Here is a 14,626-nt window from a genome sequence, read left to right on the forward strand (position 1 = left end):
TGTTAGGCACTATACCAATCATAAATGGTCTCTGGCTCAGCTTCCAGTCTAAGACTGGAGAGATTAGGAACAGGGTAACAGTAACACAGTAAGTGCCTACTAGACCGGTCTTCATGGGTCAAAACAAAATTAGTTCTGGAAATGAGAATATATTAAGGAAAACTGTTTTAAAGGTGGCCTGAAATGGAAGAGGGGATATGGGTGTGTCCTGTCTTGATGCTTTTGACAAATAAGGAAGGCATGAATGGTTTTAAACTACTTACTAAATTAAAATGTCAGATCTTGTCTGCTGTGCAAAATTGACTAGAACTAGTGAAATGACACACAGCTATATAGAGGAAGAAATTTAGTCATCAAAACAGTGTTAGTGCAACATTTACTTAAAATGACTAGCTTCAGACAAAATCTTTAATAAAGATTGAAAAACACTACCCTTTCAGCGAAAGTGAATTTGCAATATGTATGCTGAAACACCCAGCAGAAACAAAGACAAGCCCTTGATATTTAGTTTGGGCATGGAGGGGAGGAGTTGTGGGATAGAAAACTTAATCCTTTTCAGCTCTTCTGTAAGACAAAGAATAGTCTGTTGGAAGAAATCTCTAGAGCAGGTTTCACAGTTTAGTATTAATGCTAAAAAAAAACCCTACCATGTCATGTTTGGGAGCTGTCTACATCTGAACTCCTGGGCATTCCTGATCAATCTTAGGGAATGCTAGTGAGCAGAACACCAAAGAAGGACGTTGTGACTGGAAGTTTGGAAACTTGATTGCTTTTTCTGTAAAACTGTGGTTGGTCAGGGCACAGAGCTCTAACAGGGCACTTTTCCCAGATTCCCTTTTGCAGAAGCTATGTACACTTGTGCTATATATATCGGCTTTTTAGTGGTTGCTAGCAGGTTCTCTTCTGCTTTTTTTTCACGCAACTTAGTGGAATCTGTTGTAGCAACTGGTATGCCTTAGTTATTAAAGGGAATCTCCAATTTATCTAACATGCATAATACATCCTTGCTTTGAGACATAATTGAATTTCACACTTTTTTTAAACTCCTGTTTGCATGTCTTCATCTGGAAACTTATTGTTTAGAACTGTCTGCTTTCAGAGAGGATTTGAGCAGGATGTTGGCATGGTCTGAGTTTCTTGTAGGTTAACTCTTTAAACAGCTCAAGTACATGATGACATTACTAGCAGGCAGGGCGCAGAACTGATTGAAGGATCTTTGTTCAGAGTTATAAGTGGCTCTGAACTGGGAAGGCATATCTCATGAGGTCCTGTGGGGGTTTGTCCTGGGTCAGATCCTATTAAATATTTTCATTAATGATTTGGCCAATGGAATGGAGAGCACTTGTGGATGACACCAAGCTGAGAGGGATTGCAAGCACTTTGGAGAACAGGATTAGAGTTCAAAACCATCTTGACAAATTGAAGATTTGGTCTATAATCAAAAAGATGAAATTCAGTAAGAATAAGTGCCAACTACTGTACTTGGGAAGGAAAAATCAAATACCCAACTACCCAAATGGGGAATAACTGGCTATGTGGTTAGTACTGCTGAAAAGATTATAGTGGATCATAGTTCAAGTGAACAATGATCCAATTGCACACTGCACACTCTCTAAACTTTCTAAAAGGAGTAAATGAGCATTTACTGTAACAAGGTAAAAATAAAAATGCTACCTTTTTGTGAACTTTTCTGGGAATAATACCTCTAGGTTTTAATGTTTTTCCTTTCCTCCTCCTCCAGGGAGCAGATTTTAAGAGTAAAAGAAGATGAAAACGTTCCCTTTCTGCTAGTTGGTAATAAATCAGATTTGGAAGATAAAAGGCAAGTTTCTGTAGAGGAAGCAAAGAACAGAGCTGATCAGTGGAACGTTAACTATGTGGAAACTTCTGCTAAAACGCGAGCTAATGTTGACAAGGTAATGACTTAAGTACAAAACATTTAAAAATCAAGGTTCTGTAAAAGCCCTGAATAATCTGTCGTGGATACTGCTTTCCATATCTACTTTCACATGTCATGAAAAGCTAAATTTTAATTCTTGTGAATAATCCTGGACTAGCTGCTATAGAGAACTGTATCTCCTTTAACCACTGAACAGGTACAGCAATGATAGTAGAACTATAAACCTCCCTGCATTGCCCCTTCAAGTGTGCTTCAACTGTGTTTATAAAGGGGCATCCTCAAGTGTAGATAGCTGAGTTTCCATGCACTTTCTTTCTCAACAGTTTGGAACTGAACAGACCACCAGTTCCGCCATTGGATGGTGACAGTTTAACAAACTTGGCTAGATTATGAAGGGGTAGTTCTTTGAGAGAGAGAGGTCCCTGTGGGTGCTCCACTTTAGGTGTCGGTGTGCCCCTGCGCCTTTGATCGGAGATTTTTACAGCAGTACTCCTACTGGCCACACATGCTTAAACCTGTCACTCACTCTGAGTATGTCACTAGAGAGCATGCACGGCCGGTACCCTCAGTTCCTTCTCTACCGCCCCCGGCTTGAGACAGAGCTCAGCAGACTCCTTAATATTTCTTTCCTCATCTTAAAATACCTGTAGTTATACAGTTTTTTCTCCTGTTACTTAACTCTTAGGTAGTGTTACCTACTTTTCTTCCTACTAGTTTAAAAAAAAAAAAAATTCTCCTTCTGTCAGCCGCTTCAAATGCCTGGCTCCACAGGCTTTAAGCGCTGCTCCTCTTGTAAGGACTCTATCCCCCTCTTTCTGATGGGGGCTCTAAGTGTATAAAATGCTTGGGACACTCCTATTCCCCAAAAATGCCCTCACTGCACTAAGTTAAGCTCTAGAGCTAGGAAGGACAGAGTTAAAGTTAAGACTTCTTCTACTTCAAAAATCCCTTCAGTCTGCCTCAGACCCTGGCTCGGACTCTGCCTCCAGACCCAGCTGTAACCCTTCAAAAAAACTAAGAAGACAGCTGAAAGAGAACACTCACAATCCAGAGGAAACTTCACTGGTAAACCTGCTCCTGTCAGCTCGTCAGTTTCCTTACTAGCTCGTCAGTTTCCCTGCCTTAGTATTTGCGAGCTGGGCTCCTCCAGTACTGCGCTAAACCCGCCTGTGCTTTCGGCAGCAGCGCGAGGCTCTGGTGCCGAGGCGACAGGCTTTCAGTTGCCTGCCTCGATTGTGAGACCTATCGGCAACGCAATGAATGCGGCATCCACAACTCAGGCACCGACAGAGGCACTGCAGCCTGCTATTAATAGCATGGCACTGCCTGCAGCACCGGCATTACTACTGCTACTTGGCGCGGAGCCAAGACTAAAAACTCCGGGGTCAGCCCGGGTTTCCTCACAGGATCTCTGTGCCTTCGCCTACGACTGCCCCACAGTTACAAATTACCCACTCAGGTGACCTCCTAGTGTCACCTACACTGCAATCGCCCTTTTTTGGGGATGGCTTCTCTATACAAATGACTCAGGGTCCGAGCAGCCTTCCTCCAGTGAGCAGGAGTCTGAACTACAGGCTGCTGTGCCAGTGCAATCTGAATTCTACCCTCACAGTCCTGTCCCCCGTGGACACAGGAAAACTGTCCCACACCAACCTCAAGATCCCACCTCCTGGGGTGTTAACCCCTGGATGGCACCTGCTATGCCTTTTCCACCACCATGGCAGTATTGGGCTCCGTGGCCATCTTTCCCTCGGCAGCACGTCCGCTACTCTACTCACACTAGACGCGAACGTCAAAATCCTATGACGCACTTGGTGGCACCCTCCCATCCTCAGGCTCAATTAACTCCAGCTCCTGACCCAGTATTACCTGACATACCAACTGATCCAATACCTGCGGAGGCATTACTTCCTTCCCCTCCACTGCCATCAGATGATTTTTCAAAACTCCAAGATCTCTTCAAAAGGGTTGCCAATGAGCTTAGAATCAATTTGGAGGAAGTACCTGACCAACAACATGAACTAACAGACATCCTGCAACCATCTTCGTCATCCAGACTGGCATTACCAATTAACTCAGCCCTTCTGGGACCTGCTAAATCCATCTGGCAGACGCCAGCCTACCTGCAAACAGGCAGACCGGAAATACTTCATTCCCTCCAAGGGCTCTGAATTCCTTTTCTCACATCCTGGGCCAAACTCTTTGGTAGTGGACGCAGCCAATCAGTGAAACAGTATTTCCGCCATACCGCAACCAACAGAGGGCAAACGCTTAGACCTGCTGGGTCGTAAGGTATATGCCTCTTCAATGTTGCAATTTCGAATTGCCAATTATACCGCAATTCTAGCAAAGTATGACCATAAAAACTAAAGTTCATGCACTTTATTGAACACATCCCAGACATCAAGAAACAACAGTTTACAGCTTTAGTTTCCGAGGGCCAAATCTTATCCTGCACGGCTCTTCAAGCAGCTCTGGATTCAGCCAATACTGCAGCAAGATCCACTGCTACAGCAGCCGTCATGCGCCAAGATTTCTGGCTTTCCTCTTCTCTCTCTCCTCGCGAGGTTCAGAGCACCATAAAGGATCTCCCTTTTGATGGTGATAAACTCTTTGCTTCCACCTCTAATGAGGTGCTGCACTCAGTGAAGGACTCAAGGGCAACTCTGCAATCCTTAGGTATCCAGACCCCTACAAACAGAAGGCGACAGTACAGATATCAACCTTACCACCGTCCATGCTACCCCTCATATACTCGGCATTTCCCGGGAGCTCAAGATCAACAACAACGCCAACGCCAGAGGTCCAGATACCAGCAGCGTCGCCCCAATTCTTCCGGGATACCCAACTTCCTCAAAATAATAAACAAATTTGAACCTTTCGTCGAGGGTCTCGACAACGTCGCTTCCTACTCCGCCGCATTGTACTGCTCACAACAACTGTCTTTTTTTTAGACATCGTCTACAGCCCTTTTATCACCAAGGCAGAATATACCACCGATATGGGGTCTAGAGGTCATCAAATGGGTATTCCATCCCCTTCCTTCTCCTTCCTCCCACGCCACCCACCCTCCCTCCCTCTTCAGGGATATTCTTTTCACGAGCCACACCTCCAGCAAGAAGTTACAACATCTTCACCTGGTGCTATCGAACTTGTGCCAATGCCACAAGGGAAGGATTCTGTTCCCCATTTTTTCCTAACCACAAGAAAAAACTGGAGGATGGCGACCGATCCTCGACCTCATTGAGACTCAACAATTCGTCCAAGAAACACAAGTTCAAAATGGTTACTCTCACCACGTATTTCCAGCCCTGGAGCAGGCGATTGGTTTTCACCCTCGACCTACAAGATGCCTGTTTTCACATCAATATCCACCGTTTTCTCAGTTTTACCCCGTTCTTGGCTCGACGCTCAATACCAATACGAGTTCTACCTTTGGCCTTATCCATGCCCAACGAGTTTTCTCCAAACTTTCTACCCGTATCGACGGCCTACCTCAGGAAACAAGGAGTTATTAATTCCTTACCTGGACGATTGCTTCTCAAGGCCTCCAAGCCGCCGAGGCCCTCTGCCTTCACGAAATCCACCATCGAGTGCTTTCAATCCCTGGGCCTGCAAATAAATGAGAACAAATCCACATTAAGTCCTACCCAACGCCTGGACTTTATAGAAGCAAGCCTCGACTCCAGAATCGGACGGGCATCCCTTCCACCCGACTGTGTCAATACTATACAACTGCTGGCTGCAAGGCTTCACAGCAGCCCTCGGGTCGCCGCCCGAGACTGCCTCCAACTACTGGAGCACATGGCCTCGTGCACTTTCGTGGTCCAGAATGCATGTCTCCACATGAGGTGCTTCCAAGCTTGGCTGGCCTTGGTTTACAAACCAAAAGTGCACTCAATAAACAAATCATTGACGATACCTTACCGGGTCAAGGACTCTGTCATACAGTGGACAGTCCCTGACAGCCTCTGTTCTGGAGTCTCCTTCCTCCAGACTCCACCAACTGTGACAACCGACGCGTCCCTCACCAGCTGGGGGGCCCATATCTCTAACCACACAGTACACGGGCTATGGTCTCACTCCGAGACCTCCCTACACATAAAGGTTCTAGAACTTCACGCTATCCGGAATGCTTGCCGTTGCTTCCTCCCACTAATCAAGAATCAGCATGTATGCATAATAACAGACAACATTCCCTGCATGTTCTACATCAACAGAAGGAGGGGCTCGTTCCCACTCTTTGTTCAGAGACCATGAAACTCTGGAATTGGTGCCTTGCGAACCACATCCAGATATCAGCTGTTTACATCCCAGGCGTGATGAACACCACTGCCGACGAGCTAATCAGATGCTTTTGGAGATGGGAAAGGTCAAACCCACTCCCACACGTGCCCCAGCCAGATCAGAACTGGCGGGCCGCATTGCTTTACCCTCCCTGGAGCTGAGGCAAGAAGCAGAACAGTCTCACAGGAGAGACTTTAACAAGGGTAGGGGGTCTCCCACGAGATCCCTACCCGCTGTGCTGACAACACCAAAGGCAGGTGCCTCAGCTTTTTCTGATGCCTCAGCCACAGCTCTCACAGAGCACTGAGGCAGGGACCCGACCTCCCATGTCAGGAAGGTCCTTGTCGCTCCTGTCCCCTTGGCACCGCAAACGGCCGCAGTGCCGGCAGCGCGTCTCACCTCAGCACTGCAAACGGCCACGGTGCCGGCAGTGCGCCTCTCCTCAATCCTATACCCAGACATTAAGCCACCGCTCATCCCATCACCAAAGGTTTCCTGAAGGGACGCCAAACTCTATATCCAGATGTTAAGCCACCTACCCCTCCATGGGATCTTCCACCTAGTATTGTCCTGTTTAACTCACCAACCCTTTGAGCCCTTAGCCACCTGCTCCCTTTTGCACCTCTCAATGAAAACAGCCTTTTTGGTGGCCATTACCTCCGCCAGACGGGCAGGCGAGATAGCAGCTCTTGCGGCGGATCCACCATGTGCCCTCTTCTTCAAGGACAGAGTTGTTCTGCGTTTACACCCAAAATTTCTTCCAAAAGTTCATGCTCCTTTTCACCTCAATGAACCAATACATTTACCAACTTTCTTCCCGAAACCACACGCAAACTCCTTTGAGGCCACGATGCACACACCTGATGTGCGTAGAGCCTTGTCCTTTTATCTGGACAGAACACAACCCTTCCGAGGCTCTCCTGGACTCTTTGTCTCTATCGCGGACTGTTCCAAGGGCATGGCTATCTCTGCTCAGAGGCTTTCGAGATGGATCTCTCAGTGCATACGTCTCTGTTATCAGATAGGGAACGTTACACCTCCGGCATTGATCAGGACACATTCCACTGGATCTGTATCTACCTCTGTAGCCTTCCTACGCAGAGTACCCTTGTCAGACATCTGTAGGGCGGCCACCTTGTCCTCCCACCATACATTCGTTACTCACTATGCCCTTACTCAAGGCCCCCTCTCTGACACTCGATTAGGTAGGGCAGTATTGTTTACGGCATTCCTGCCAGATCCAAAGTCCCTACCTCCTTGAGATACACTGCTTTGAAGTCACCTAAAGTGGAGCACCCACAGAGACATCTCTCGAAGAAGAGGTTACTCACCTTGTGCAGTAACTGACGTTCTTCGAGATGAGTGTCCCTGTGGGTGCTCCACTACCCACCCTCCTCCCCTCTACTTCGGAGTTGGGGTAGCCTCCGTTGTAGAGAAAGAACTAAGGGTACCGGCCGCGTATGCTCTCTAGTGACATACTCAGAGTGAGTGACAGGTTCTAAGCATGCATGGCTGGTAGGAGTACTGCTGTAAAAATCTCCGATCAAAGGCGCAGGGGCCCACTGACACCTAAAGTGGAGCACCCACAGGGACACTCATCTCGAACATCAGTTACTGCGCAAGGTGAGTAACCTCCTCTTCAGGAGGTGACAGTTTGATTCTCATTACCAGTTCCTTGAGACAGCCTATCTTGGCCTAGACATTTTTTGTTTTTCAGTACTTTCCTAAATATTTTTGAATGTGACCAGGAGACTGGTAGCCTTGAGGAAGGGAGGAATGCTGGCATGACTGTTTGACATTTTGAATGGCTTTATAGGGGAAGGATTCTGATCTCCTCAGTCAGAGGATATCTGGGCATGGGCGAGAGAGAATGAATGTTCCATAGCTTAGAATGTACTGAGAGCTGCAGCATGAGGGTCAAAGGACACAGAAGCAGCCTTGTTCAGTAATGAGCAAGAGAAGACACATGTAGTCACCATTTTATTTTGAGACAAAAGCAATGAGATGGGGGACAATGCTTGAATCTGGTCTCCAAAAGTAAGACTGGTTAAATTTCATGTTCAGAATTAAAATGTCTTTCACTCTAAATTTCAGTAACTGTTTTGAAATCCACAGTATCTGGTTGCTAACAGTACTTTGCCTTGTGGAAAGCAAATGTATTAAGAAACAAGGGGATTGAGTAGCTTTAGATTAATGTGCTAACCTCTCCTTTCTGGTGACCTACATACAAATCTGATCACGCTGTTGAAAAATCCCCAGTGGAAATCATCATATCTAAGATGTCAGTCAGGTCACCAGTTGCAACTTGATGGCCTAACACGGAAGGTGGACTGTTCTGGAATTTACCATCAAGTTGTTTTTGTTTTTCTTTAACTCCTAATTAGAGCAACTGGTTCTGCAACAGTTTTTTTCAAATGGTAATTTTAGTGTCTTTGGGTCAGTGGCTAGGTGCAGTTCACTTACATGCAGCAAAACACAATCCGGTCAAACTTCGGTAGATCAGAAATTGGTATGTACTAGTTCTTGGTGCATGGAATTGCAGCTGGTATCAATCTATTATAACCTAACAAAATTGCCAGTTCAGACACAATCTACCTGTGCATCTTTTTAATGACACACACACAAATTTTACTTCAATGCTCCAGCTCTCTGAGGTTCAACACATGACCTGCCATAAAGGGAACTATCTCCAGCTCTATAACCACTTAAACTATGGCCATTACAAGTTTGAAGTTTTTCAGACCTAGTGGTGAAATGGCAACCAGCCCACAAAAGGTAGAGTAAATTACAGATCCCTGGCAGTGGACAAATCAAAGGAATAGCTTGGTGTGTGACACAAGGGTCTCCAGTCATCCAGAATAGATATGCTGGCAAAGCTATACAACGTGCCAGAAGGCTCTTTGCTCTTAAGTGCATTTGCAGAAGTAGGTTAGTAGGCAGCTAAATACTGTATCATTTACTTAAGTGGAGGATTATGTCACTCATAGCACAGATTTAGTTACATGGGTAACTCAAGTCATAGTTAGAAGTAAAGGCCACTTTATCTTAATGAAAATTTCATAGTGTATATAGCTGTGCTGATTTTTGTCAAGGAAACCTAGATATTCTTTCCTCAAACATGTTAAGTGTAACACAGGTAACAGTCTTGCTCATTAAGTTTTAATCATCACTTGGATCACATACTAATTTCTTAAATGTAATTCTATGTAGAACATAGCTATGGAACAAGAGTACTGTAGTGGGATATACAGAACTATGGTTTTCTAGCACACTCTGTGCTCTAGATGAGTATAGAGAACTTGTTGCCGAAAGAGAAACTGCATAGAATTGAGCAGTTTGTTGCTCTCATGTCTAAAGTCCATTTGCAAAAGTGAGAATAACATTGTAGTAGCACCTGGAAGTTGACCAATTCAGTGACCCTGTGTGCCTTGTGGTGGTGGTCATTTCACGGAGTCTTCTAGAAGCAGAGTCTTATCAAAGCCTGAATTGACAATGGGCTCTTGAAGAATTGCGTTCTAAGCTGAACGTGTAGAGGTCTCAAATTTCTGCAACGTGCAATTCCATTCGCCTTCCAAAAGACTTGTTTTTGAGCTGTAACTTAAGAGTGATTTCTTTTAGGTTATCAAGCCTCAAGTAAACAGTCTATCAGTTTGCACTGGATAATTAAGTTGTTTCTAGACTGGTGGTTTCTTATGAACAACTCTAATCTCGGGAGACCATACTGGGTCTTCCATAATATGGGTATATCCAATCCTCAATAGAACTCTAATTGCATTTTTAGACTAAAACATGGACGACCCCAGAAAACAGATACTAAATGTTGTAAGTATCTAATATGACACTTTGCAAATTAGATGTTTAACTTCTGCCTGTCTTCACATTACAATACCACACAGATGGTGAAATGCAAAGGATTTTTTTCTTCCATCTGATTAGTATGAAATGGAAATAAACTTGAAATCTCATGCATGGGGGCATGATATGGCAGAGTTGTGCTTCAGGCTAGAAGTTCAGCTCTTATGGAACTTACAAGCATCTCAGGAGCACATGCAGCTCAGTAATGATAGGGGGTAGGTAGCCTCACTCCATCAAAAAAAACAAACCTGCATATCCTTTTGAAGACTAGAAAGAGTAGGATAATTCTTGTGGGATTTGCTTAGGGCTGATTTATCCCTTTTTACCTAGACATACTGTATTTAGCTGACTCTGATCCAAACACATGATCAAGTAGATCATACTTATGTAAAGTTACAACATGACGGCATCTTAATTTAGATAAGTGCATTGACATGTAAACTTTGATTTTTTTTAGGTATTTTTTGATTTAATGAGAGAAATTAGAGCCAGAAAGATGGAAGACAGCAAAGAGAAGAATGGGAAGAAGAAAAGGAAAAGCCTAGCTAAGAGGATCAGAGAAAGATGTTGCATTTTATAATCAAAGGCCCAACTCCTTTCCTTCCTTGACCATGCTAATAACCATAATTTATAAGCATGCCATCAAAGGCTTAAATGACTGAAATTTAACATTTTGGAAATGTTAATGTATCACTAAAAGCATGAATTGGAACTGCACAGTTAAATTCACTGAAAAAATGTAACGTGGCTTCAAGAGAAGCAAAGTTCAACCCATTTCATAATTGCCTACCTTCACTGTTCTTCTGAATGTAGTATTTCATAGGCAGTCTTTCTTTAACAGAAAACAGAAGGAAGAATTACTTTCTGTGGTTTCTTGTAAAGCATAAATTTTGTATCACTAAATCTTCAACTTTGTCTTGTCTTCTACTGCCTTGCAAATTACAATTGTGAACATGATACCAAACAAACTGGTATACAGCTGTTTTGCCATTATGAGTTATGCAAATTATAGAAGAGAAAATGATTCAGGCAGTGTATCTGCATACAGTTATATTGAGTCATTCCTATGTGGGTCTGCATTATCTGATTAATTTAAAGTGGTGTAAATTTTTAAATGGAAACATTTGAATATGCCTTAATTTTAAAAACCTAGAAATAGCAGATTACGTAGTTAAGGCTGTATTTTCATCTTGATGCATTGAGACTGATGCATCCCTATGCATCAATGTGGGAGAATATCCTTTAGTGTGGAGTGAAGTTGTGAACGGTCTTGCTAACTAGCTGTCTCTTAGCAGTGTCTGATCTTAATGTGTGCCATACTCGGGATATTTTTGAATAGCCCAGAGCATATTGTCACCTGTGATTTAGTAAACAATATGGTAGTTTAAAGGGGTTGGAATTTACATGTACAGTTGAGGTTACAAGGCTGTATGGCAGTTAAGCCTGAAATGGGCACTTACCACTTAACATGCTGGCACTTCGGAACTACCGTTTTGCAAGTAGTTTAACGTCTGTAGGTGTTTGGATTTTTGAACTCCCTGAGTTGGGCAGAGTGGAGCTCATTCAGTAGAGCTAATGTGTTTTGCATTAGGGTGTTTGGGAAATTCTGGTGTGTCATCAGTAACTTCTTCCTTTTGTCCTCGTGATACTAAGCTATGGGATCATGATGTGGTGGTTTGGAAGCTACTTGCAGGTTTTGTATTTAATCTTTGTTCATAATGGGGAGCATTGTAGCAACTCTTTCTAGTTAATGTTATCAAATATGCTTTGCAGTACAGAAACACTTACTATCTGCATCCAAATTCTCCAAATAAAATGTGTTGCCTCAGCCACTTCAGAAAACAAATACTAGCACACTAGTACAGTGTTCAGTATCTTCTTGCTAAAAATAAGCCAGGATTTGAGGCTTTCGGACTCTCGAGTAGGAAGGGGAAGATTCCATAAACTATTACTCTTTTATACACGTGTAAACCTATAACTGACAGTCCAAAATGCATTAAAGCAAACTAAGTAACGTGTACTTTACACGCTAACAAATAGATACTGTAAAGACTCAACTCTTTAAAAATTACTTGTCCTGTTAAATATTTATCCATAAGGAATTTTGTGCATACACTTAGTAGACTACCATGTGCAAAATTAAAGTGACTCATGTAACTAGCCAGTAGGCCAGTCTTCATCTTTACTGTGTACTCATTTTCAGTGTATTTAACCAGGGAGTCTAACCACTAATGCTGACTTTGCTTTGAGAACTGTGTACTGGGAACTGAGGTGTAATGAAGCTAATGGACAGAAGAAATGTCACTTGTCTTAGGCTGATGCCTTACCCAATTCTTTTTATTTGCTATTTGAGCCATTAAAAGACAAATAAACTTCCATTTTTTTAAGTACTTGTGCAATGTTAATTGATGTAAAAAAAACTAAGTTGTGTTCTAATATGGCCCACTGACTCCATCAGTCATGGAGTCATAAAACTGAGTATCCTACACGTTTTTTCTACCATTTGTAAACCAAACTGAATTCTATTCTAACTCCACATTAGTTAGAGAACAGACCTGAATAATAGGTGCTGCATTTTGTGTAATACCAGTTTACCCCTTCTGGTGTCAACAAAGGAATGCCAAGTAGCAAGAGACTGTAAACTTGCTCTAAAGTAACACTATACAAATAATACTAAGAAAACAGGATGTTCTACACTACAGATCTGGATAGGCCATGTATGTTGGAATTGTACTAATATTTTGTAATTGTGGGGGAAAGCTTCCTGAAGTCTAATTCTTTGCTCTCATAAAATCAAGGGAGTGTAGACTTACGGCGAAGGCACAGGAGGATCTGGGTCCTTTTCCTGGCTTTGCCACAGACAGTCTTTCCTTCAAGTTGCTTAACCTCTCTGTGCCTGTTCCAAGAGTGGTGTGTAACTGAAGATTTTTCATGAAGTATTGTGACCTTGTCTGCTGGAAGACAACACAGAAGTGCAAAGGACTATAAAGTCAATTGTCCACTGGCTTTTAAACATCTAAGGTCCCTTCCATTTCATTCCTATTCAGTACTCCATTGTGGCTAGTATGCAATCCTCCATCTACTGACTTAAGAAGCAATCCTATATTCTAATAACTCTGCCTTAATACAAATCATGTATTCTAATGTTTCTTGGAGTTAAACTTCAGTGCTTTCATGCTAACACACTGCTAGTCCTCATGCCATCTATTGTGCATGGGGCAGATGTTCCCTAACACAGGAATATACTACAGCTTGTGATAACTGACAAGGCTTGAAAGTATCTAACTTCAGTGCTTTTAACAATCCCTGCCCACTATTCTACAATACTTATGGATGGTGTGAGGCAGAGCCCACTAAGTATACAAATCTTGTCAATGGGCATAACTAAAATAGACATCCATCACTTCCTAAGATAACTTTAGATAAGTTTCTTGTAAGAAGCACTTTCCCCTCAAAAGCCAAGTGACCTGGAATTTTTTTGGGACACCAGTCCCACAATGACTTCCCCTATGTTGAAAGTTGTGATTAAAGAATAACTCACATTAAGGGCTGTGTTCAAAAACAAAGCGGCAAATACACAACCTGTACAGCTGTATTGTTATGTTCCACTATAGCAATCTTAGTGTAAAACAATAACTGTCCTATTCAATTTGAGACTTCTTAAAGCAAAAGACCCATCAAACTCTGAACTTTTAGTCCCTCTTTGCTGGCTAATCTCAGATACCAGTGTGATTGGCTAGCAAATTATGTAGGTATTTGATTCTCAATGGGAGGGGAGGAAAACTTTCTCATTGCTAGTCTGATCAGTATTACTGGAAACACAAGGAGCTTGAAGACTGAGTTCTTGGAAAGTTGAAGTGTTACATCAGGAGCACCAGTGAGCTAACTACTTATAGCTTGAACTCTCTCTCCTCCATATGATCCACTCTGTATTTAAATCATCTTTTCTCCATACAAAACATGCACTGCAGCATTATCACTTGATACAATGCACTTTTTTAAAAAAAACACTTTTACTTTGTCCACAGCCCCTAGAGTCTCTGGGCAGCTATCAAAACTGAGGCAAGAAATCAGATTTTAGTGACCACTTAAAATTCAGAAAGTAAATTCCTGAACCCAGTGGGGGGGAGGGGGCGGCAGAGGGACAATCACAACAGGGAAATTATCTTGTGAAAAACATTTATTTGTAATTTGCAGTTCCCTCTGGAGGATTGATGCCCCTGCAAACCAACTTCTGGGATACACTATGCTGGAGTGCTAGAAAATAATAGCAACCAGGTTTAGACTGACACAGATCTTGTCAGGTTCCAATCATCAGTTCGAATGCTTTCATACCCCAACAATTTCTCCCTCCCCCCCCCGAATTGATTTAACAATCTAGTCAGAACTCTACAGTATCAAACTAAACATAAGTTTGGGGTGTTTCTGCTTATAGGAAAACTAATAGCCACGTGCAAAAATCATGCACTTGTATTCAGAAAGTTAACACGGCGCTGAACTGGTTGTTTTGCTGTTCCTGCGATAGGTTAGCTATAGCTTTTTCCAGAATTGACTCATGAAGCAACTTCCTGAAGCTTTCAAAAC

At 43.0% G+C, this 14,626-nt stretch overlaps 1 protein-coding gene across 1 annotated transcript in view; it reads left to right on the forward strand.

Annotated features, from left to right (window-relative positions):
- The window catches only part of RALA (RAS like proto-oncogene A), a 47,590-nt gene extending 35,161 nt beyond the window's left edge, over positions 1–12,429 (forward strand). The window contains exons 4-5 of the mRNA XM_032793443.2: positions 1,742–1,916; positions 10,500–12,429. Of these exons, the coding sequence (XP_032649334.1) occupies positions 1,742–1,916; positions 10,500–10,622 (298 nt within the window). The 3' untranslated portion in view covers positions 10,623–12,429. The remainder of the gene's footprint in view (positions 1–1,741; positions 1,917–10,499) is intronic.
- The last annotated feature ends 2,197 nt before the right edge of the window (positions 12,430–14,626 follow it).

The sequence above is a fragment of the Chelonoidis abingdonii genome, chromosome 2 (genome assembly GCF_003597395.2).
Source record: "Chelonoidis abingdonii isolate Lonesome George chromosome 2, CheloAbing_2.0, whole genome shotgun sequence".
NCBI lineage: Eukaryota > Metazoa > Chordata > Testudines > Testudinidae > Chelonoidis > Chelonoidis abingdonii.